The 26,123-nt window shown below is 40.2% G+C and overlaps 1 protein-coding gene across 1 annotated transcript in view; it reads right to left on the bottom strand.

Annotated features, from left to right (window-relative positions):
* The window catches only part of ASAH2 (N-acylsphingosine amidohydrolase 2), a gene marked incomplete at its 5' end in the record, with an annotated part of 75,951 nt that overhangs the window by 22,658 nt on the left and 27,170 nt on the right, over positions 1-26,123 (bottom strand). The window contains 8 exons of the mRNA XM_060768758.2: positions 1,502-1,588; positions 4,867-4,992; positions 6,664-6,784; positions 9,015-9,092; positions 10,572-10,699; positions 12,064-12,240; positions 16,405-16,557; positions 19,983-20,053. Of these exons, the coding sequence (XP_060624741.2) occupies positions 1,502-1,588; positions 4,867-4,992; positions 6,664-6,784; positions 9,015-9,092; positions 10,572-10,699; positions 12,064-12,240; positions 16,405-16,557; positions 19,983-20,053 (941 nt within the window). The remainder of the gene's footprint in view (positions 1-1,501; positions 1,589-4,866; positions 4,993-6,663; positions 6,785-9,014; positions 9,093-10,571; positions 10,700-12,063; positions 12,241-16,404; positions 16,558-19,982; positions 20,054-26,123) is intronic.

The raw sequence follows: 26,123 nt of genomic DNA, 5'->3' as shown, positions 1-26,123 counted from the left end.
TTATCAATCAATCAAACTTTATTTATATCCCATCCCATCTCCCATTGGGGACTCGGGGATGCTTACAACATAATTGGCAACTATTCAGTGCCACACAAATACATAATAAAAATACAAATACATAATAAATTAAAAATACAAATACTGTATATACTCTAGTATAAGCCTAGTTTTTCAGCCCTTTTTTTAAAGCTGAAAAAGCCCCCCTCGGCTTATACTCGAGTCAAAGTGTTTTATTATTTTACTCTGTTATTATTTTATTACATTCATTGTTTTACTCTGTTTATTATTATTATTATTATTATTACATTTATCATTTTACTCTATTATTGTTGTTGTTGCATTTATTATTTTACTTTATTGTTGTTATTATTACATTTATTATTTTACTCTATTATTACTGTTATTATTATATTTCCATTATTTTACTGTATTATTATTATTACATTTATTATTTTACTCTATTTATTATTAGAAGGTTATGTAAGCACTAGGGCTGGGCGGTTTCGTTTAGTTAATTCGTAATTCGTTAATAATTCGTTAATTTTTTCAATTACAAAACGATAACGAACCATTCTGGAGCAATTATTAAAAAAAACGAATTTTCAAAAACGTTTTGTAAATGCTTCATATTTCGATATTGTATTCGTTTCGTTATTGTTTTGAGGTCGTTTCGTTATTATTTCTGCATGTCTGGGCCAGTTTTATGGTTTAATTAGTGAAAAAAATTATAATATCACACCAACAGTCAACAACAGAGGGAGAGGGAAGCTTCAGAAGGTTTTGGAGGTTTTTTAGCGTATTTCGCGGTCGCGCCCGCCATTAACGAATCGATTCGTTATTGTTTCGGAAATCGATTCGTTAATTTTTTACCATTTACAAAATTTCGTAAATATTGAACTTTTTAAAAGGAAAATTTTGTAATTATTTTAAATATCGAAACAAAAAAACCCCCCAAATACAAATCGATTTTAGAAACAAATTTTTCCGTTGTTACCCAGGCCTAGTAAGCACATTTACATCGAAGAAAGTCAGAATAATGGTTTAATCAGAGTTGGACAGTCTTATCTTAAATTACAGTTTTATGTAAATATTCAAAAACATTTAACCCACTGATGTCTCAATTAATGTACTTTTATCGGTATCTATTTTTGGAATTTCCTAACCTCGGCTTATCTTCAAGTCAATATGCTTTTCCAGTTTTTTGTGGTAAAATTAGATGCCTCGGCTTATAGCCAGGTCGGCTTATATTCGAGTATATACGATAATTAATCTAAGCAATTTATCGTAACCAAACATAATAACAAATAATAGTTTATGCTCTGATCTGACTCAGGCAGGAAAAAAAATGCACTCATTTATTTATAATTGGTGCTAATATGCAAGAAGTTTCCCAAATATCACAGATGAACACTAATTTAAAACTAAACAGTAACTAAATAAATAATACATCCTACCACTTGAATCCACTCATACAGATGAAGTCAGGAGATGTATGTACCTTTGCTCTCAAGTAGATGTTTCTCCCAATTATTTGGGTGCTCTCAAGCATGTCTTTGCCGGGACCTTTAGCGATACACATCTTGGACTAAGGTGAATTGTAGAAAAACAAAAGGGAAAATTAGCCACTGGCTACAATATCACACAATAATATAGAGAAGCAAAAGTGGTTGCAGCTAGTTTTTATGAGGATATCACGGACATACTTGCCTTTTCTCATTCTCTGAATCTGCCCTATTGAAGAAATCTCACACAATTTCCCAACTAACATGCAACTTTCATGGTGCTATAAATAACATGTGAATTGGTCCTAGGGCATCGACGTGCTGGCCCAAAATAATAAAAATGTACAGGAAAATAGAGAGGCTTCATTTCTCTAGCCAACATGGCCAAGTTCTGGAGACTGTAGTCCAAAAATGACAGTTTTTTTGGAAGTATAATAATGGAGCCCCTGGTCACACAGTGGGTTAAACCGCTGAGCTTACCGAAAGATCGCAGGTTCGAATCTGGGGAGCGACATGAGGTTTCCCCTTGACGTTAAGTCTAGTCGTGTCCAACTCTAGGGGGTTGTACTCATCTCAATTTCTAAGCCAAAGAGCCGGCGTTGTCTGTAGACACCTCCAAGGTCATGTGGTCGGCATGACTGCATGAAGCGTTGTTACTATCCCGCTGAAGCAGTGCCTATTGATCTACTCACAATTGTATGTTTTCAAACTGCTAGATTGGCAGAAGCTGGGGCTAACAGCGAGAGCTCACCCCACTTCCTGGATTTGGACCACCAACCAGCAAGTTCAGCAGCTCAGTGGCTTAATCTGCTGCATCACCAGGGGGCCTATAAATACTACTATATACTACTACAAATGTAAGGTACTCCATTTAGGATTGGAAAATGAAATGCACCAGTGTAAGAAATGTGACACCTGATTTGACCGCAGTACATATGAATAAGATCTAAAGGTCTTATTAGACCACAAGCTAAAGCAGAATCAACAGTATGTTTCAGAAGCCAATGTAATTTTTGGCTGCATCAACCAGAATATCGTCTCCAGACGGAAGGAAAATCAAAACATCTCTCTGTTCAGCTTTGGATAGACCTCACTTGGAATGAGTACTGTATCCAGTTCTGGGCATTACAGTTGAAGAATAATATTGACAAGCTGGAACATGTTCAAAGGAAGGTGACCAAGATGGTAAATCTACAAACAGCTTAGGGAGCCTTGCGTGCTTAGCTTGGGGGGGAAAACTGAGATGTGATATGGTAATAATCATATTTAAATATTTGAAGGACTGTCATGTGGAAGATGGAGCAAGGTTGCTTTCTCCTGTTCCAGAGACTAGGGGCCCTTCCGGACAGGCCCTATGTCCCAGGATCTGATCCCTGGTTTTCTGCTTTAAACTGGATTATACAGTATGAGTTTGCACTGCCAGATAATGTGGGATAAACAGAAAACTTGGGATGAGATCCTGGGATATAGGGCCTGTCTGGAAGGGCCCTAGGACACAAACCAGTGGATTAATATACGAAAAAATGATTCCACCTAAACATTAGGAATCACTTCTTAGTTAGAAGAGTTATTCAAATGTGGAACAGACTGTCTTACAATACTCTCCTTTTGGAGTTCTTTATACAAAACTTTCCTTTTGGGAGCTTTTAAAACAGAATTTGGATAGCAGTACTTTAGTTGGATAGTCCTGCATGGCAGTGGTTGGACTAGAAGGCCCTTGCAGTTCCTTTCAGTACTATGATTCCCTGATTGTCCAAGTGAAAAGAGCAATGATATTGACTTATTTTGCATTTGTTGTTGTTGTTGTTCGTTCGTTCGTTCGTTCGTTCAGTTGTTTCCGACTCTTCGTGACCTCATGGACCAGCCCACGCCAGAGCTATCTGTTGGCCGTCACCACCCCCAGCTCCTTCAAGGTCAATCCAGTCACTTCAAGGATGACATCCATCCATCTTGCCCTTGGTCAGCCCCTCTTCCTTTTTCCTTCCATTTTCCCCAGCATCATTGTCTCCTCTAAGCTTTCCTGTCTTCTCATGATGTGGCCAAAGTACTTCATCTTGGCCTCTACTACCCTCCAATAAGCAGTTGGGCTTTATTTCCTGGAGGATGGACTGGTTGGATCTTCTCGCGGTCCAAGGCACTCTCAGCACTTTCCTCCAGCACCACAGTTCAAAAGCATCTATCTTCCTTCGCTCAGCCTTCCCTAAGGTCCAGCTCTCACATCCATAGGTGACTATGGGGAATACCATTGCTTTAACTATGCGGATCTTCGTTGCCAGTGTGATGTCTCTACTCTTCACTATTTTATTGAGATTGGACATTGCTCTCCTCCCAAGAAGTAAGCATCTCCTGATTTCCTGGCTGCGGTCTGAGTCTGCAGCAATCTTTGCACCTAGAAATACAAAGTCTGTCACTGCCTCCACGTTTTCTCCCTCTATTTCCCAGTTGTCAATCATTCTTGTTGCCATAATCTTGGTTCTTTTGATGTTTAACTGCAGCTCAGCTTTTGCGCTTTCTTCTTCTTAGAAGGCTCCTCAGCTCCTCCTCGCTTTTTTGCATAGAGGAGGTAGAATTCACTTCCATCAACACTACTATACTAAGTCAGCTCAGTTAATTATGAAACCTGAATTTTGTATCTTAACCCCACACAAAAAAACCAGTAAAATTCTGAAATAGTTTTGCAAAGTTTAGTACTACAAACTCCAAACTTTGAAGTAACAATCACAGCTCTGTAGATGATATATCCATAACTGGAGAGACAATGTGTTGCATCAGTTAAGAGTTTTAGGCTGCAACCTGTGAAACATATATAGCTATACAGATGAATACATCCATGTTTCCTCACTCTTTATTTTTGAATTTCAGTAAAAATTTATAAGCATTTCAATCTGAATCCAAATTGAAAAATATACTTTTTGTCACACTAGTAACATAATTCAGTGGGTTATGATATAATTAAAGGTTGTTTAACCTAGATGGCTTCTCCTGAGTAATTAATTTTATTGGGTTGTTGTAAGTTTTTCGGGCTATATGGCCATGTTCTAGAAGCATTCTCTCCTGACATTTTGCCTGCATCTATGGCAAGCATCCATCAGTGTCCATCTGAGATACTGATGAAGTACTTCCTCATTCTTCGCTGATCTTTATGGCCTCGTAAATTAGTTAAATTAGCCTATCTAAATTTCCTAACTTAACAGATGCAACTGTCTTTCAGGCTACAAAGGTCAACAACAAGCTACACAAATTTGATTGGAAGCTCACTCCGACCCGGGCTGGCTTTGAACTCATTATCTTTCAGTCAGTAGTGATCTTAATGCAGCTGACTCCCAGCCAGCTGTGCCAAAGTTGTAGATATAACACTTACCCCTCCTACTGGACAGTAGTTGTTGAGATTTTCACATGAAGCCCCTGTGTTTATGCAGTGTGGACCTTGTATGTTGGGAGACACGTCTCCTAAATTAGATGATGCAAAACCAGCAACGTACGGCCCCTGAAAGAGAAAAGTAATTGTATCAGTGATGCTACTATATTTTTGTTCTAAACTCACTTTTGTGATTATTCCTATAGCTATGCTGCCAAGGAGAATCCAAAACAGTCACATTGCTCCATAGAAACGAATGGTTCCCAACCAGTGGTCTGCAAGAACTAAATATGATTCGCAACCTCACTGTTACTACACTGTTGCAACAAGAGCAACTGGTCTAGCAAAACCCTCTTAGAGTGCCGAGGCTTATTAAATATGTTTTTTTTTGTGGGCGAGCAGATGGTAACTACTGGATGGCATATGTTCTGTATCAGAAACTAGAGCTGATGTGGTCTATCCAATGCAATTTTCTGAATCAGCACTCCAAATAAGCAAACTGAAGTGAAGGTTGATGAAAACTAATTCGTAATCCTTTTGGTACTAATGTTGGAGAGTGGTCCCTGGTCAAAAAAAGGTTGGGAACCACTGATATAAACAAACCAGTTCCAGCAGCTTTCATTCCCAAAAGCAAGTGTTTTTGCATAATAATAATAATAATAATAATAATAATAATAGGTAAAGGTTGTCCCCTGACATTAAGTCCAGTCATGTCTGACTCTGGGGTGTGGTGCTCATTTCCGTTTTTAAGTGAAAGAGACGGCATTGTCCATAGACACCTCCAAGGTCATGTGGCCAGCATGACTGCATGGAGTGCCGTTACCTTCCCACTGGAGCAGTACCTATTGATCTACTCAGATTTGCATGTTTTCGAACTGCTAGGTTGGCAGAAGCTAGGGCTGACAGCGGAAGCTCATGCCACTCCCCGGAATTGAACCTGCGACCTTTCAGTCAACAAGCTCAGCAGCTCAGTGTATTATTATTATTATTATTATTATTATTATTATTATTATTATGTTGTGCATCTCTTCCATGGAATGTTAATACTCCAGATTTTGGCACGACACACTCCTCATCCCACTGCACCCCATTTCTGCTACTTAGGCTGTTGTCTCACGTTTTGGTAGAGAAGACAATGACAACTGCATCAGTCAATGCTTTGATCCAAACCCATGTGTGTGCAAAGCCTATGTGCAGCTACAAATAATGCAAGTTGTAGCCAACTTTGTTTCAATGTGCAACTGTGTTTCGTGTACAAGCTGAGTGCGAACTAATCCCTGAACCCACACCTGCTTGTCCCATATGACATAACAGAGAACAGGGAAAGAAGACATGCAACAAGGCTATACTTGGAGCTGGCATTGGCATGCTTTTTTCTTTTTTTTACTGCTTTTACCCCTTCTGTTTTCAAGCGGAGTGCTTGCCTAGAGCTGGAGTAAAAATTTAGGAGACCTTTTAGGTAAAGGTAAGCATCCCTGTACACCACAAGTGGCTCTCATAAGGAATCCCCACTCAAAAAGGATGATATGATATCAACAAGATATGAATTACATGATGTATAATTGCCTACTACAATTAGAAGTTACTATTTTACAGTGTATTGCTAACATCAGTAAATATGGTATATCATAACCATATTGAACACCATTTGGTTAACCCAGTGATGTTGGCTGAGAGAATAGGTACAAAAAAGGGAAATATTAAGTCAAGATACTGGTAAAATCTTAAAGGGCCTGTGTGGTCCCTTCCAATTCTTAATTCTATGATTTGCAAGTTAAGATCACCATAAATTCTTCATACCTTTCCTGTCAAGTATCCCTTATTCTTTTCTTCTTCAAAGAGATAAGCAGCATAACCAACGTTGTCACTACTTGTATGAAGGTTGGTATTGTTCATGCTGACAGGATGAATGGCAAACCAGCTATTAAAAAGAATCAAAAGATTAACAAGTAAGTTAGAAATCAGTTTGTCAGCTCGCAGTTATTTATTTATTATTATTATTATTTATTTACTATATTTGTATACCGCCCTTCTCAGCCCTCAGACGACTCAGGGCGATTTACAGAGGCAACGATTCAATGCCCAAGAACATCATAAAACATTTAAAACATTAATACATAGTAGAAAACCAAACAAAAGTAATAAATACATAAGCCATTTGTGTCTCCTAATTAAAAACATTATCCATCTCGTTGTCCAGTCGTTCCAAGTTCATATGTCTTTTACATTGCATTTTCAAACGCTTGCTCAAACAACCAGGTCTTGACTCTTTTCCGGAATGTTAAGAGGGAGGGGGCCGATCTAATGTTCCTAGGAAGGGCATTCCATAGCCGTGGGGCCACCATTGAGAAGGCCCTGTCTCTCATCCCCGCCAAACGTATTCGTGATGCAGGCCGGATCGAGACCAGGGCCTTCCCAGATGATCTTAAAGTCCTAGCAGGTTCATAAGGGGAGATGCGTTTGGACAGGTAAGTTGGGCCAGAACCATTTAGGGCTTTATAGGCTAAAGTTATATATCTAGGCTAAAATTATATATACTATCAATAAAGTTATATATCTATCTAAATATCTGGGAATAAGCTCTGATGAATTCAATGGGGCCCAGTAGGCTTGTGCTCAGATTTGGAGTGGTTAGTTCCCTTCGGCCGATCTGGCTTGTTCAAGCTTGGTTAGATGGTTCCGTAACAGACGTTTTTCACCTGTTATGAGACCACGTGGCAGCCAATCACGGCTCCTCCTCCCCTATTCAGTATCACGCGGTGTGCAAAGATGATGTGTCTTACACAAGCTGTGTCTGCTTCATTAACCCCATTGCTGAAACCCAGGCTCCCTTGAGGAGAAAAATGGAAAGGGTCTCAGGAATGGAAGGGGGAGGCTCCTAAGTTCCAATGGGTCAGATCTGGCCATAATTTTTGGCTGCGGACCAAAAACATCTATTCGACTACCTGCCCATTTTTGGGAGGCATGCGAAAACAGATACAGGTGTCTACTGGAATCCAACCAGCAGAAATGGATCAAGGTTTAGTTAACATGCACAAGCCCAGGGCCCAGCAGACACATGTAAAAGTAGGATTGCAATGTTGAGGTACAATCTTTTCAAGTGCACTAATTTATTTTTTAACCAGAAATGATTCAGCTCAGTCCTCCCTGAGCCCATTTTTAGAAGAAAAGGTAGCCATCAACCCAATCCCATTTGATTCATCCATCTTCCAGCTTGCTGTCTCCTTATTCTACTCTCCTGCAAACCAATACACCCCAAGACTCAGTACCTCAGTGTTTCTCAATCTGGGGGTTGGGACCCCTAAGGGGGTCGCGATGGGGTGTCAGAGGGGTTACAAAGACCATAAGAAAACACAGTATTTTCTGATGGTCGTGGGGATTCCATGTGGGAAGTTTGAGGCAATTCTATTGTTGGTGGAGTTCAGAATGTTCTTTGATTGTAATGAACTATAAATCCCAGCAAATACAACTCCCAAATGTCAAGATCTATTTTCCCCAGACTCCACCAGTGTTCGTATTTGGGCATATTGAGTATTCGTGCCAAGTTTGGTCAAGATCCACCATTGCATGAGTCCACAGTGCTCTTTGGATATAGGTGAACTACAACTCCCAAACTCAAGGTCAATGACCATCAAACCCTTCCAGTGTTTTCCATTTGTCATGGGAGCCAAGTTTGGTTCAAATCCATTGCTGGTGGAGTTCAGAATGCTCTTTGATTATAAGTGAACTATAAATCCCAGCAACTACAACTCCCAAATTACAAAATCAATCCTCCCCCAACCCCACTAGCATTAACATTTGGGTATATTGGGTATTTGTGCCCAGTTTGGTCCAGTGAATGAAAATGCATCCTGCATATCAGATATTTTCATTATGATTTATAACAGTAGTAAAATGACTGTTATGAAGTAGCAATGAAAACAATATTATGGTTGGGGGTCACCACAACATGAGGGACTTTATTAAGGGGTCACGCCATTAGGAAGGTTGAGAACCACTGCAGTACCTCTTTTACTTCTATTTCCATATCCATTGCAGTTGCATCTCACATTTCCCTTACTTTGATTATAACAAGGAATGAAGAAATGCAATCCAAAATGATGCATTATTTCTTTTACCTTATTTCAAATGGCAGTTCAAAGAGTCCTTACCTCAACATCCCTATCTCTTGACCATTGTCAGCAACCAATTTCAGCAACACCATTTCTTTATCTGTGTTTGATGTATATCTGAACAATGAAGAAAAAAATAAATAAGCTTTCACACCTGGAATGGGAAGTTAGTGGGAGAGATGGAAGCAGATACAAAGAAGGTGAGTTGTACTGAGAATCACTCATCAGAAAGTTTTCCAGTGCAGTCCCTTCATATTAACAGATAGTAAGTGAAGGCATTTCCGTGCTGTTGTGTATGGGGCCAGCCTTGGAAATAGCAACTGGCTGGCATTTGTCAACATCCATTGTCTCAAGGGTCGCCCTTGCTTCTCATCCCCCCTACATCTGCTGTCTGCTTGTTCACCTACCTAGAGATACAGATATTTGACCTAATTTGTTCTTACAAGCGAGAATTAACCATTTCTTTTTTTTTTTTACTACAGAAAAACACATTTCATTTGGTAATAACACATTCCAAAGTGTTTTGGAAAATTATTCCATGTAGAAATAATTCTGAGGATTTTTGGTTTTGCAAGAGAATCATGTTTTTTGTGTGTGTGTGCAGCCTACTTCATCACACAACCACATGTGTTCTTAGGAAAATTGCTCTTTTGTTTCGTCTTCTTTTTGGCAGAAAACGGCAATCAAACACACCAAAAACAGCTAAAAGTTTTTGTTTCAGGGTTGCTGGGGGTTTTTTGTGTGTGTGTTTTTTTTGCAAATAATGTGGTTTTTGCACACATGATAGTGTATTTCTAAGTAGATCAGAAAATCATGGTTGCTGACCATGGATATCTCTGTGCAGATTACGTGTGGGAAACTGCACAAACTTGTTTGCCCCAACCTGGTTACCTTCAGAGTACAACTCCCATCATCAGCAGTGTGAAGGTTAAAATAGAAATATACCTCTAGAAAGTTCACTGAATTAGAGGAAGTGTGATTCTAAGAAGTAAAACCCCAGTCATTATGACTTCTAATGCTAAACAAGCATTGACCTTTGTTTTCACCAGTACGGTTCAATTCATATTATTTTTACAAGACAATAATAATAATAATAATAATAATTATTATTATTATTATTATTATTATTATTTTATTCTTATATCCCCCCACCATCTCCCTGGAGGGACTTAGGATTGCTTACACAAGGCACAAGGTGCCTAAAAATAAAACATTAAATGAAAACAAATTAAAAATACAATTAAATACAACATATGGATATATAAAACATCAACTAATACTCAATTAAAACAGCACTCATCAATTGATGGCGATAAGTTACTAAACACTGATAAAAAATATTACAACAACAACAACTACTACTACTACTACCACTACCACTACTACTAATACATTTTATTTCTCACCCAACTCTTCCAGCGGCTCAAGACGGGGCACAACAAAGTCAAAACACATTAACGGAAAATAGATACAATAAAATACACAGATAAAAACACATCATTATAAAAATTAGATAAGGGTTCATTAGTTTACACTTCAAGCAAGCTAGTGAGGCACTAAATTCCGTGTCCTTATAGAATGACACTTTGTGTTTACCTGAGTCTTTCAGATTCTGGATTATTAAGATAAGAAAGAGGACTCCTGTTGATTTGAGTGTTCTCGACCAAGCCTTTATTGAGAAAAACCCGCCCTTTGACCATATTTTGATGAGCTGTTTCAATACTCTGAAAATTAGAAAATATTAATAGAATCAGCAATTTCTAAACAACATGCATACATCTGCATATATCCAAAGGATTTAAGATATTTTAATCACAACCTAAACATAGCTACATGGGTCACTAAGTTCAATGATAAATTCTTTCCAATCCAGATAACTGGACTTCCTTCTTATCCATTCAGCACTTTTCATCATAAAGAGGTTAGAAGGACCAATCATTTTATTATACACACAGATTTAAACCAATTCTACTTCCTTAAAGAATGAATGCATTGCTTTGAATGCATGTTAAAAAATACCAGGAGGGTCTACAGACAACAGGCTCTTCGGCATGGAAAGTGTTGAGCATTGCCTCCAAATAGCGGAGATGGAAAGGAAAACCTTTGCCTTTGTTTGTAATGTATGTCGTTGCTCACTTTATAAAGTCATTGAATGTTTGCCTATATATGTGTATACTTTAATCTGCTCTGAGTGCCCTCGGGGAGATAGAGCAGAATATAAAGAAGAAGAAGAGAAAGAGGAGGAGGAAGAAGAAGAAAAAGAAGAAGAAGAAGAAGAAGAAGAAGAAGAAGAAGAAGAGGAGGAAGAGGAAAAAGAATATTTTTCTGCCCCGCCTCCATCTCCCCAAAGGGACTCGGGGCGCCTTGCATGGGGCCAAGCCCAGGCAGAATACAATTAAAAGCAAAGCAATAACAATTAAGAAAACATAAAACAGTGTAACAATAATAACAAGCAACAGCAGTTATTTAATCTGTAGACTAATTTTTTTTGGGGGGGGGGGGGGGAGAAGACCACTATGTGATCTGGTTAAAGGATAAGGTGGTTCAATAAGGTGGATAACAATGTATAATAGCATAGGAAATATCATGAAAACAGATCGAAATTAACAGGAACAGAATCAATTCAATGTAATATGGGAAATCAGATTAAATGACAATTCAGTTTATGATACATGTCGTTTGTCATAGGAGTCGTCAATCGAAAGCACGACGAAACATCAACATCTTTAATTCCTTACGGAATATGGCTAGGGAGGGTGTCAGCCTAATCTCCCTGGGGAGGGAGTTCCCGAGACGGGGGGCCACCACCGAGAATGCCCTCTCTCTCATCCCCACCAACAATGCCTGAGATGGGGCCGGGAGCGAGAGAAGAGCATCCCTGGAAGATCTAAAGGACCGTGTGGGCTCGTAAGGGAGGAGGTGTATTATTATTATTATTATTATTATTATTATTATTATTGTAGTTGTAGTTTTTGTTTTTGTTGTTCTTGTTGTTATGAAATCTAGAAACTAGTCTGCCTATACTGCTTTCCTATAGGGTAAAAAAATAAGCAAGACAGTTAAAATCATGGATTGAACATGCTCTTACCTCTAGGATTCCACTGACAATGGCATTATAGGTTGGCTTTATAAACCCCTTGCTTGTTATCATATAAATTGTGTATTGAAAGTAGCCTCCAGGTCCTGAATGGGTATGAGTTCCACTTAGTACAACATTATCTGGTCCGTAAAGATTTCCATATCTGTTTTTCAACTGTCGCATGACCTAAAAAAAAAGGTATTGCATCTGTTAGGGCTACACAAGGTCATGCCTTCTGCTAGATTGTTTGACTTGAATTAACACCCAATTTATTTAGACAAATTTTGGCTTGAACCAGTCCAGTTCAAGCCAGAATTCATAAATCTGAATCTTTGACACCTCCCAATCACTTGTGTTAGAAAACCAAAATCTTAGGACCTGATCTAAAACAGTGGATGTGGCTCTTAATGAGACATGCCGCATTATCATGGGGTGTCTGCGCCCTACACCACTGGAGAAATTACACTGCTTAGCCGGTATTGCACCACCTGACATCCGCCGGGAAGTAGCAGCCAATAGTGAAAGGACCAAGGCAGAGACATCTCCAGCTCATACCCTGTTTGGGTATCAGCCAGCACATCAACAACTTAAATCTAGAAATAGTTTTCTAAGATCTGCAGAGATACTCACTGGAACATCTCAGCAAGCGAGAGTCCAAAAGTGGCAGGCTCAAATCCAGAACCTCAACCAATAGCTGATACCAAATGAGACTCCCCCCTGGGCACTCAAAGGACTGGGTGACTTGGAAGGCGCTGAACAGACTGCGCTCTGGCACCACAAGATGCAGAGCCAACCTTCAGAAATGGGGCTACAAAGTGGAATCCTTGACATGCGAGTGTGGAGAGGAGCAAACCACTGACCACCTGCTGCAATGCAACTTGAGCCCTGCCACATGCACAATGGAGGACCTTCTTGCGGCAACACCAGAAGCACTCCAAGTGGCCAGACATTTAAGGACATTTAATCAACTACCAAACTCGCAAATTTTGTATTTTGTCTGTTTGTTTGCTTTGTTCTGTTAGAAATGTAATATAATTGACTGGTTGCCCTGACACGACAAATAAATAAGGACCTGATCACACCTGAGACATGAGAGGATATATCTATCTTCACCCATAGCCTTTTTTTACTGTTGTATGCAGAAGGTATGCACTCTAGAATTCATATCAGACCCATTCATTTTCTTCCCAAACCTTTTAAGAGTTGTGCTTCAACTTATCACACTGTAGTTGTCTCCTCTCCTCTTTCTTGCTCCTCTGATTCCTTTCCCTTCTCCTCCCTTCTCCATCACTTCCCCTCACTCCCTTTCCCTCAATGGTTCGAAGTCTCAGAAGATTTTTTCCCAGAAGCTCAGCTGATGAAATGCATTTGAGTCGTCCAAGGGCTGAGAAAAGTGGTATATTCATATAGTAAATAAATAAATATGGGTTTCAAAACAGGTTATATTCACATTACAATTGCTGTGCATTTGCTGCAAACTGAAGGAAGAGAGACGGCTGGAGACGACACTAATGTTGTCCCCCAAAACTTCAATTTATTTATTTATTATTATTTATTTCAAACATTTGTACCCTGCCCCACTCAACCCCCGAAGAGGGACTCAGGGCGGCTTACAGCCGGCAACAATTTGATGCCCACACATACAAACACAGTAAAACACAACAATTACATAATAGGTAAAAACATTAGGTTAAAACCTATTTAAAACAGTATTATTAACTAAATAGCCATATCTAAATCCAATTCAGTGACCAACGACCCAGTCTAAAACCTGCCCATAGTCCGTTCTCAAAGACATTGTGATTGTTGTCAGCCTGCTACTTGAATGCCTGGTCCCAAAACCATGTTTTGAGCTTCTTCCTAAAGGAAAGGATGTAGTTGATCTAATTTCACTGGGGAGCATGTTCCACAGGCGGGGGGCCACCATCAAGAAGGCCCTGTCTCTCATCCCCACCAAGCATGTTTGCAACAGAGGTGGGTTTGAGAGCAGGGTCTCCCCGGACGATCTTAGACTCCAAAGCGGTATGTAGAGGGAGATACATTTGGACAAGTAAGCTGGGCGGGAACTGTATAGGGATGCACACACAAGGGAGCATGTGTCATGTAATAGGAACCTCAGGAAACTGTAGGGAAAGGCTGCCGAAAACAGAGTAAATGAGCATATGATCCTTAGCTCACACAAGTTCAGTAAATTTGGCAATTCTTTATGAGGAATTTAAGACTATCAAAAGGTTCAAGCCCCTTTTTGATGGCTATAAATAAATTTAAAGGCATATTGGGAATCGTGCTGCCTTCCAGAAGTTCCCAGCTCTCATCACTAGCTAAGATTACTAGTAATTTCAATCCAGCAAGATCTGGAGTGCCAACATGATTTCCATAGTTAGCATATTTCTTGTTAATATGTATGCTGATTTCTGAATAGCTAATCTTATATATGTTTCTGGCTTGTATTTTAAGGGTGCAGCTATACTGCAGAATTAATGTATTTAGCATGTCCTACGGCTTCTGGTGGTTATGTCAATAAGCTCAGAACTCCATGTATGATATGACATCTCTCAGGATCTATCACACCTTGCAAATTTATATAAATAAAAATGTAATGTTCGTTTGTGGGATTAATATAACTCAAAAACCATTGGACGAATTGACACCAAATTTGGACACTACACTCCTAACAGACCAACAAGTGACCATCACTCATAAACCCCTCAAAAAACCAGTGAAAAGGACTTAAAACCCCCAAAAATCTAAATGACAATACAGCACATGCATGAAAACGACTCCCCTCCCCTCTCGTGAGGGAAAAGAAAACAAACAGCTGTCCCAGCTCTCCTTTGCCCTGTGCTGCAGTCACATCAGAAGGCTGCTGCCCTTAGTGGGCAGCCTTGGCCCACAGCATTTTGGCCCCCAGTCTAGTGATCCTGAAGACGGCGGCAGTTGGAAGGAGCAATAAGCAGACCTGAAGGTAACATGAGGGCACAAGGAAAGTGTGTGTGTGTGTAGGGAGGGGGTAGTCCCTCACCCCGAACATGAGCAACCAGGAAAATTTCTCAAGCGGCTCAGATCATGCCTCAAGCCCGGGTCACTGTCTACAGGTGCCACGGTGGCCACCTGGTTGGCTGGCCACCTGGCCACAGGCCTCGCACACTTCTGCTTAACCCCTCACCTCCAGACTGGGCCCATGAGACAGTCATTCTACTTTGTGGCAGGAAGTCTGCAGCAGACTCCTGGTTTACTAACCATGGCGTCCTTGCTTGGCAGAGATCAGGAACACATCTCTCTCAAGTGTTGCCTTCAAGCACACCTCTTTTCCAGTCTACGTCTAGAGAGAAGGAATGAAGGAGGGAAAGGAGAAAGGAAGGAAGGAAGGAAGGGAGGGAGGAATGGAGGGAGGGAGGAAGGAGAGATCTAGGGAGGTAATGCTACCCCTCTATTCCGCTTTGGTTAGACCACACCTGGAATATTGTGTCCAATTCTGGGTACCACAATTCAAGAGAGATATTGACAAGCTGGAATGTGTCCAGAGGAGGGCGACTAAAATGATCAAGGGTCTGGAGAACAAGCCCTATGAGGAGCGGTTTAAGGAGCTGGGCATGTTTAGCCTGAAGAAGAGAAGGCTGAGGGGAGATATGATAGCCATGTATAAATATGTGAGAGGAAGCCACAGGGAGGAGGGAGCAATCTTGTTTTCTGCTTCCTTGGAGATTAGGACGCGGAACAATGGCTTCAAACTACAAGAGAGGAGATTCCATCTGAACATGAGGAAGAACTTCCTGATTGTGAGAGCCGTTCAGCAGTGGGACTCTCTGCCCCGGAGTGTGGTGGAGGCTCCTTCTTTGGAAGCTTTTAAACAGAGGCTGGATGGCCATCTGTCAGGGGTGATTTGAATGCAATATTCCTGCTTCTTCGCAGGGGGTTGGACTAGATGGCCCATGAGGTCTCTTCCAACTCTTTGATTCTATGATTCTATGAGAAAAGAAGGGAGGGAAAGAGGGAAAGAAGGAAGGGGGGAAGGAAGGAAGGAAGGAAGGAAGGAAGGAAGGAAGGAAGGAAGGAAGGAGGTAGAGAAGGAAGGAAGGTGAGAAGAAAAGAAAAAAGAGAAGAAAGGAAGGAAAGAGAGAGGGAAGGAAGGAGAGATGAAAAGGAAAGAAAGAGGGAAGGAAGGAAGGAAAGAGAGAAGGAAGAATGGAACCAAAGAGCAAAGGAAGGAAGGAGAGAAAGAAAGAGGTAGAGAAGGAAGAAAGGAGAGAAAGAAAGAAGGAGAGAAATAGGGAGGGAAGGTTGGCCACAGCAACGTGTGGCGGGTACAGCTAGTAAAGTCATAAAAGGATGCTTAATTTTTCCACTTACCTCTAGTCTGACTCTTTGAGACATCATTCCAATTTCAGCAGTAACAAACACCACCCGCTGGGTTGAATTATTGGGGTTGGCAAAGATGAACGCTCTAGCGTATTGTCGGGAGATCATACCAGCACCACTCTGGTCCATACTGGCATAGCCCATCTGCAGAGAAAAAATGTATTTTGTTAACAACATGTAGAGTGCATTGCAGTCCTGGTTATGTTTCCTCAGAAATAAGTTTCAGGCTGGATCTACACTGCTGGTTTCAATGTGATAACCAGTAATGGCTCAGGCATCATAGACCAATGCAACATGTTGTGCACACAAGATGCAATATGTCATGTATCCCCATCGCCATAGGGGCCACTATCGATAGCTATGCAGTAACAGCCACGGGTGGATATCTTTACTGCAGGTTCCCAAGTCTTCTTCAGTTACTTCATTATTCTGAAAGCATCATTGATCTGCAATAAAATGATTTCAGAGAAACTATATTGCCGACCACATGATGTCACTGATGGAGCTGGCATAACAGCAAAAAGTTGTTCTGGAATCCAGCAAATATCGTGTCTTAGCAGCCAATAAAATGAACTAGAAGGACCATGAGGTTGCATAAAGCACAACGCACAAATGAACAAAATATATACATTGACTGAGTAAATGGATACTTAATGGTTGCATTGCAAAACAAAAAGATATCAGTCCTGCAGAGCAAAATTTTCTCTTTCAGATGATACTATTCGCAAGTATATTCAGGTAGACTCTTTTTAAATAATTGGCTTTGAACTTTGGTAGATTTTACCATTTGCACAGATAGTGCCAAATTTGAAGAGGTCCTGCAGGGTGGTTATTGATGTTAAATAGTTGCAAATCTGGCAGTATTATGTCCAGCAGAATCATAATGCTTGGTCAAAATTTCAAGTATGTATCTTCATTTGCATGGAAATGGTTGCAGTCTGAATATTTGTCAGAATTTGTTGTGACACATTTTGATGCACATTGTGAGTCAACTTGTTTGATTGGATTTTGCATTCATAATGTTAAAATTAATTTAATAGGAACCAGCAGAAAAAACTGTACAGCATTTCAATTTACTAACCATTCTCATACATTTAGATTCAATTTTATTAGACTCCAAAAAGGCATTTTGTTAAATGTTGTGTACCCGCAGACTGACTATCAGATATTGCAGGAGAAATGCACATATATAGAGAGAGAGGATTTGCAAACGTTTCAGGGAGAAATTCATATGTGAAATTAGTATATACAATTATAGATCTATACCTAACCCTGCATTGTTTATATAGACGTTGAATGTTTGCCTGTTACTATATTGGAAGCCAATCTGAGTCACCATGGGGAGATAGGGCGGGATACAAATGAAGTTTCCGTTGTTGTTGTTGTTTGTTGCTGTTGTTTTTATTATTATTATTATTATTATTATTATTATTATTATTATTATTATTTGAAACACAACAAGATGAGTCCACTGCAGACACTCTGGTAGCTATTGTACCGGATCACACGTCGGACACTTCCCAAGTGTCTAGGATTGTGTGATGTATCGGCGAATAATGCGTGGAGATCCCAGTAACATGGCCTTCTGCAGCTGGCAGATGGTAATTTTGTCAGCGCCAATTGTGTTTAAGTGCAGGCCAAGGTCTTTAGGCACTGCACCCAGTGTGCCAAGCACCACTGGAACTACCTTGACTGGTTTGTGCCAATTATTATTATTATTATTATTATTATTATTATTATTATGTTATTGTTGATACCCTATTGTTTTTGTTGATCCTACTTTTCCACTTAGAGAGCTAGCTTACCATTTTTCTTTGAAATACAGTAAATATTCAAAAACTTTTAACCTACTGATGCCCCAATTAATGTAATTTTATCTATTTTTATTTTGAAATTTACCAGTAGCTGCTGTATTTAATCCCCTAGGCTTATACTCAAGTCAATAAGTTTTCCCAGTTTTTTGTGCCTCGATTTATATTCGGGTCATCTTATACTCGGGTATCTACTGTAATCCATTTCTGAGCAATTCTACTGAGAAGTAAGCCACAGACATTGATGAACTCTGTATATCTCATCTTGTTGCAGGACCAGTTTATATATCTTGCAGGACCAGTTTAAAGGCGTTTAAAGCATAGGGCTTTTAAACTTTAAATGGCGTGAAATCCCCTTATCCCCAATATCTGATCAGATATAAACACATAAAATGAGCAATACTGGATCAGGCTCAAAGTCTGTCTAGTCCTCCATTATGTTCACAGTTGCTGAACAGTTGTTTATGAGAGGCCCACTTGCACAATATGGTGTGATTGCAGTGTTATGCTCCACATCAACTGATTACAAGCAGTCCCCAAGTTGCAAGCATCTGACTTACAAATGACTCATATTTAAGAATGGGGTTGAGACAACAGAAAGTGAGAGAAACCTACCCTTCAGAAGGGAAATTCACTCATACAAGAATAATCATGGGGAAAAGGTGTCTCAATTGAAGGTTTCTTGTCAATCCTTGTTTCCACAACAAGCCATTTTTTTCAAAATGCAGTTAGGTGAAATCTTCTGAACAGAGACACAGACAGCAAAACAGACCCTTCCCTATGCTATCCAAAGCTCTGAGAACCTTTTGGGATATATATATATATATATATATATATATATATAGGTGTGGGTGTGTGGAGTTACACTTGAAAAATGTACCTGTTCCAACTTACAAACAAATTCAGCCTAAGAACAAACCCACAGAACCTATCTTGTTCATAACTGGGAAATGCCTGTATTCAGATAAATCCCATCCCTGACATTGGAAGAAATACAGTGATATTTTGATATACGACTTTAATTCATTCTGTGGCCAAACTTGTAACTCAATTTGTTCGTGTTGTTGTTGTTCATTCGTTCAGTCATTTCCGACTCTTGGTGACCTCATGGACCAGCCCACGCCAGAGCTCCCTGTCAGTCGTCACCTCCCCCAGCTCCTTCAGAGTCAAGGCAGTCACTTCAAAGGTGCCATCCATCCATTTAGCCCTTGGTCAGCCCCTCCCTTTTTCCTTCCATTTTCCCCAGCATCATTGTCTTCTCTAAGCTTTCCTGTCTTCTCATGATGTGGCCAAAGTACTTCATCTTTGCCTCTAATATCCTTCCCTCCAATGAGCAGTCGGGCTTTATTTCCTGAAGTATGAATGTCATCAATGTCACCTCAGGAGGCCAGCTACCTCTGGCTGCTGTCACCATTTCTGGATCCAGACATTCAAAAAGTCCAGAAATAGTACCTTTGCAGAGATAAGAGGGTTCTGGTACTTCTTTTATGTTCTCTCGGGATGGACAAAACGTTTGCCATTTACCACTCTATTGACAGAAAAGTGTGGTTTCTTTTAAAATAAGAGTTAAGATACAGTACACAAGTCAACTCATGGATTAGTTCGGGGTCGAATTTTGACTAAAATGTAGAGTTATACATGAGTTCACATTTACATCACTAAGTATGGAGATCAACATTTCACCAGTGAAATCAGCAGGCACATTAGGTTAAGGATACAATGGCAAAAAAGAAAGGATGCTTGTGATCAGGTACTTACAAAAGGTACTTCAGCCACTGGACCAGTGCAGTCTCCTCGGCCAACACCAATTAAGTAGCCATCCTGAGAAACTATAAGAACAACACAAATTAGTATGGAGAACACTCCTTCCAACAGCTGGGCTTAGGAATACTACAGAATTTTCCCTTTTAGAATATATCTAGTGTAACCTGGTTTCCTTTTCTCTGACATCTACAATTCTTTGTCTTTCTTATTTTGTTTTTGTTGTGCAATGACAATAACATAACCATGTGACCTCTTCCCAGTGGTCTGGATATGTACTGCCCAAACAAAGTCCCCCTTCTTGTTTGAAAATAATGCCTACATGTAATAATAATTTTTTTTTGTCGTGTCAGGAGCGACTTGAGAAACTGCAAGTTGATTCTGGTGTGAGATAATTGGCCGTCTGCAAGGACGTTGCCCAGGGGATGCCCGGATGATTTGATGTTTTTATCATCTTTGTGGGAGGCTGGAGTTGATAGAGGGAGCTCATCCACCTCTCCCCTGAATCGAACCTGCGACCTCTTGGTCTTCAGTCCTGCCGGCACAGGGGTTTAACCCACTGCGCCCCCGGGGGCTCCATAACAACAACAACAACAACAACAACTTTATTTTTATACTCCGCAACCATCTCCCTGAAGGGACTCAGGGTAGCTTACAAGTGGCACCAAGCCCAAAACATACAACAAAACACACCAATGAAAAACCAATGAAAAACATCTATATAAATAAAAATGTAATGTTAGTTTGTGGGATTAACATAACTCAAAAACCACTGGACGGATTGACACCAAATTTGGACACAATACACTTATCAGGCCAATGAGTGACCATCACTCATAAAAACACTGAAAAAAACAGCAGAAGAGACTTTAAAGGCCAAAAAATAAAAAAATACTTTACAATGCATGCACAAAACCACATATTTACACAAACACACGAGAGATCGTGGCAGGGTATAAATAAAGTTTTATTATTATTTTATTATATACCCAAATATATATAAACACAAAACACATATACACAGACTGGGCCATGGCAACACGTGGCAGGGGACAGCTAGTAATCTATATAAATATAAATGTCATGTTCATTTGTGGGATTAACATAACTCAAAAACCACTGGACAAATTGACACGAAATTTGAACACAATACACCTACCAGGCCAGTGAGTGACCATTACTCATAAAAACACTGAAAAACACAACAGAAGGGACTTAAACGGCAAACAAAGCAAAAATATGCTACAGCGCATGCGCAAAAACAACTTCCCCTGGCAAGCTAAACACACAATAGCATATCCACACTCTCTTCCAGACTACAACTCCCAGCATCCCCTAGACCAGGCCCTTTAGGAGAGGAGGATGATCCAAATGCACTGCTTCCAAGCTGCAAGCTTTCTTCTTCTTGGATTTCTTTGAGAGCATACCAATCCCTGCATATTTCCAATTTCTTATTCCTGGACTACAACTCCCAGCAATACTCCAGATAGATAAGATGGATAGATTAGATAGTGATAGATACGTAGGTAGGTAGGTAGGTAGGTAGATAGATCAGGAGGACTGCTGGGAGCCGCAGCCCAAGAATAGGTGGAGAAGGAAGAAAGGGGAGAAAGAGGAAGAGAAGGAAAGGAAGGAAGGGAAGAGGAAGAGAAGGAAGGAGAGAATGAAAGAAAAGAAAGGGAAGGAAGGAAAGAGGGAGGGAGGGAAGGAGAAAAAGAAAGAGGAGAGAAAGAGGGAGGGAAGGTTGGCCACAGCAACGTGCCGCGGGTACAGGTAGTAATAACAACAACAACAACTTTATTTTTATACTCCGCCACTATCTCCCAGAAGGGACTCGGGGCAACTTACAAGTGGCATCAAGCCCAGAACATACAACAAAATACACCCATGAAAAACACAATTAAAAACAGAATAGCATATAAAATCCAATTAAAACAATTAAAAAACACAGACGGATATAAAAACATCATTAAAAGTATATCAAACCAAACTCAAAAACCAGTAACCAAGACATGGCATGATCAGACTAGAGAGGGCTGGGCATGGACTTGTGCAAAAGCAGACTATAGGGCCAGGGCTGAGAACCACCTTATCAGTAAATAAGAGTGGGCATTCATGAACAGGGACTAATCATCATCAAAGGCACACTGAAACTGCATAGCAATTACCTATGGATATTTATTACCTTGCAATGCTGCTATCTGTAAATGACAGTGGAAGACTACAGAGAGGGTGGGGACAATTGTAACTTTCTCCCTTAGCATATTGTACTCGTGTGTATTACTTCTTTTTGAATTTTGGGTTTGCTTGATTTTCAGCCTTTTCTTAGCTTTTTTGGGAGCATGGGGGGAAAGGCAGCAGGATTTTGTGAAAGAGAGCACAAAATTATTGCATTTTGCAGTCATTTTGAGATGTTTTGAAGGGGCGTGGGAGCCTTATGGCACTCTGGGAGAGGTCCAAGAGCCACAACCTGCACATGTAGCTACTTTACTTACACCCACTGAAAGCAAAATAGATTATTCCCACATATGTATCAGCATTTGGCTGGGTTTATCTTACAATGTTGGCAGCCAAACACACTCCTGTTTTAAGTGTAATTGGAGAATCTCCAATTGCCTTCAGGGCACAGCACCTTTAAAGTGGTAAGTGCTCATTAGATAGCTTTCAAAAGCAGTTATTGCTCATAGTCACGGTATGATAATCTCCTTATTGTGCATTGTTTGGAATAGTAGAAATGTTGCTGTACTTGTGGTTAGGTTCATTAATATCACCAGCTAAGGACGGTGCATTTCCTCTGAATGAATGCCTGGAGGAGATAATGGGCTGGATGAGGGAAAACTATCTGAGATGTCAGCACAAAAGTTTGTCTATAATATTGAACTGGGAAAATGGGTGAAAATGTAGCAGGAGGGATTGATGTCTACATATCCTTATGATCCAAGAGAAAACTTCTACAATTTGATGTAACATCAGTGAAATGAGCAAAAATGTACAAAGGAAGTAGTAACTTTTCTTGTAAACGGAAACAACAAGAAGGCTATGTATTGTCGAAGGCTTTCATGGCTGGAATCACTAGGTTCTTGTGGGTTTTTTCGGGCTATAGAGCCATGTTCTAGAGGCATTTCTCCTGATGTTTCGCCTGCATCTATGGCAAGAATCCTCATGCTTGCCATAGATGCAGGCGAAACGTCAGGAGAAATGCCTCTAGAACATGGCTCTATAGCCCGAAAAAACCCACAAGGACCTAGTAACAAGAAGGCTCATTGTATCATTGTTGGTGGACTTGTGATTCAGTAAATCTATATAAATAAAAATGTAATGTTCGTTTGTGGCATTAACATAACTCAAAAACCACTGGATGAATTGCCACCAAATTTGGACACAATAAACCTCTCAGACCAATGAGTGACCATCACTCATAAAAACATTGAAAAACGCAGCAGAAAAGACTTTAAAAGCCAGAAAACAAAAAAATACATTACAACGCATGCGCAAAACCACATATATATGCAAACACACATATATAGATATATACACAAATCTATACACACATATATGCATATATATACACACAAAACACATATATACAGAAAAGGGGAAGAAAGGAAGGAGAGAAAGAGGGAAAGAAGGAGGGAAGGAAAGAATGAAGGAAAGAAAGAAAGGTAGAGAAGGAAAGAAGGAGAGAAGGAAATAAAAAATGAGAGAAGGAAGGAAAGGGAGAGCGAAGGAAGGAGAGAAGGAATGAAAGAGAGAAAGAGGGAGGGAGGGAAGGAAAGAGACAAGGAAAGATGGAACCAAAGAGCAAAGGGAGGGAGGAAAGAAACAGATAGAGAAGGAAGAAAGAAGAAGGGAAGGTACAAGGGGAAGAAAAAGAGGGAAAGAAGGAAGGAAAGAAGGAAGGAGAGAAAGAAAGAAAGAAAGAAGGAGGGAAGGTTGGCCACAGCAAAGCGTGGCGGGTAAAGCTAGTAATCTATATAAATAAAAATGTAATGTTTGTTTGTGGGATTAACATAACTCAAAAACCACAGGACGAATTGACACCAAATTTGGACACAATACACCTATCAGGCCAACAAGTGACCATCACACATAAAACACTGATAAACACAGTGGAAGTGACTTATAAAGCCAAAAAGAATACATTACAACGTATGCACATAACCACATAAATACACATATACGCAAATACACACACACACAAAACACATATACACAGACTGGGCCACAGCAACGCGTGGCAGGGCTAGTTAAATATAAATTTCCTTTTAATCTGGTGCTTTTTAAATTGGAGATATTTTATGATCTAATGGCAGCATGAACAGATTTTGTTATACATGATAATAGCAGCAAGACTTTTCGAACACACAGTTAAGGGAAAATGTGAAAATCCCAAGAACAGAAGGCTGAGTATTTTGACGCTTAAGATCACTAAGTGATGCTTTTTTGAAAGACTGGGAACTTTTTATGCATTTTTAAAGTGAGAGTGGAGAAAATATAATATTTGCCTTTGAGATTTAGTTGAATTCACGATAGTATGTTGAAGCACTTGAATTAACACATAATGTTGGGAATGTAGCCGACGTCTGCACTTATTCTTCTAGTACAGATGTGGGCAAGCCCAGGCCCAGGACCCAGATGCAGTCCTTTGGGCTCTTTTCTCAGGCCCTCCTCTCTCTCTCTCACCATCCTATCCTTCCTTTCTTCTCTCTTTCCTTCCTCCTTCTCTTCCGTCCTTATCTTCCTCCTTCTCTTCTTTCCTTTCCTCCCTCTTTCTGTTTCCATCCTTCCTTCCCTCTCTTCCTTTCTCTTTCCTTCCTTCCTTTTGGTCTTTCCTTCCTTCTCTTTTTCTTCCATCCCTCCCTTCCATTCTTCTCTTCATTCCTCCCTTCCCTTTTCCCTTCCCCCTTTCTTCCTGGGGAATGTTTAGCTGAGAGGGAACACGAGAACCATGTTTCAAGATTTTAAAGGGTGTCCCATTGAGGAGGAAAAGGGGGAAAGCTGACTTTCTGCAGCTCTAGAGACCAGGGCACAAGGGAGCAAGGGGTTCAAAGGACAGGGAAAGAGATTTGACTGAAAGGCGAGGAAGAACGTCCTGAGAGTAAGAGCTGTCGGAGATTGTGATTGAGGCTTTTCAGCAGAGGCTGTCTATTAGGAGTGCTTTGATTGTGCCTTCTTGCATGGCAGGGGGTTTGACTGGATGACCTTTGGAGGTATCTTCCAGCTCTATGATTCTATATCAGGAGTAGGCAATAGAAGGTCTCATGGATACACTTTTTCTCTCCAATGCACCATCTCATCCTGGTGAAGGCCAACCCTTTTGGGATCCAAATATTTCCCATCTTTCCTTCACTTTCTGCCTCCGAAAGAGAAGAGGAAAGGGAGGTAAGGGTAGGGAAGGGACTTGGGGAGAACCCCCTCTCTCCTGGCCAGCCAGCCATGCGGCCCACAAGTTAGAAAGTTTGCCCGTGCCTGTTATAGTAAAAAGCAAAAAGTTACCCCTTTAAACATCTTTTAAACTCTTTTGTGAAACCCACCGTATAACTGTATATTTATTTTGTAATGTATGTTTTGTCTTTGTGTAATATGTCTATTGTTGTTGTGCACATTTAATCAAAATAATAGAAAAATCATGGCAAAAGGAAAGAAAAACCAGTTGAACCAAAACAAGCCCGAGGCCCTTACTTAGATTTGGAAGACCTAAAGATGATAATGCATAGGCTGGCAACCTCAATGATGGACTTCTGCAATCTACTGTACATTGGGCCACCTCTGTACCAAGTCTAGATTGGCTGCCAGTGAATAAAAGAGTGATTATGATATACCAATATTAAAATAATTCCACCGGCTGCCAATTAATTTCCAGGCAAAGTAGAAAGTGTTGGTTGTTACCCAATTCCTACATCTTTTGGGTCCATGTCACTTCAGGACTGGTTCTCTGGTGTAATTCACTCATAACTCAGGTCCTCTGAGTGACATTTACTTTGGTCAGATAAAACCGCACTGACAACAGTCACCCAGATAATATTTAATTTGACCTTCACTAGATTGTGATATATTTGCCCAAGGAAATTAGTCTGCTGGGTTCACTACTTGAGCTCAGAATAACAGTAAAGACCAGACACTCCTGATAAACTGGTC

This window comes from Anolis sagrei, chromosome 3 (assembly GCF_037176765.1).
Source record: "Anolis sagrei isolate rAnoSag1 chromosome 3, rAnoSag1.mat, whole genome shotgun sequence".
Classification (NCBI taxonomy): Eukaryota; Metazoa; Chordata; class Lepidosauria; order Squamata; family Dactyloidae; genus Anolis; species Anolis sagrei.
Note: the sequence above shows the minus strand (reverse complement) of the source record. Positions and strands in the feature narration are given on the sequence as shown.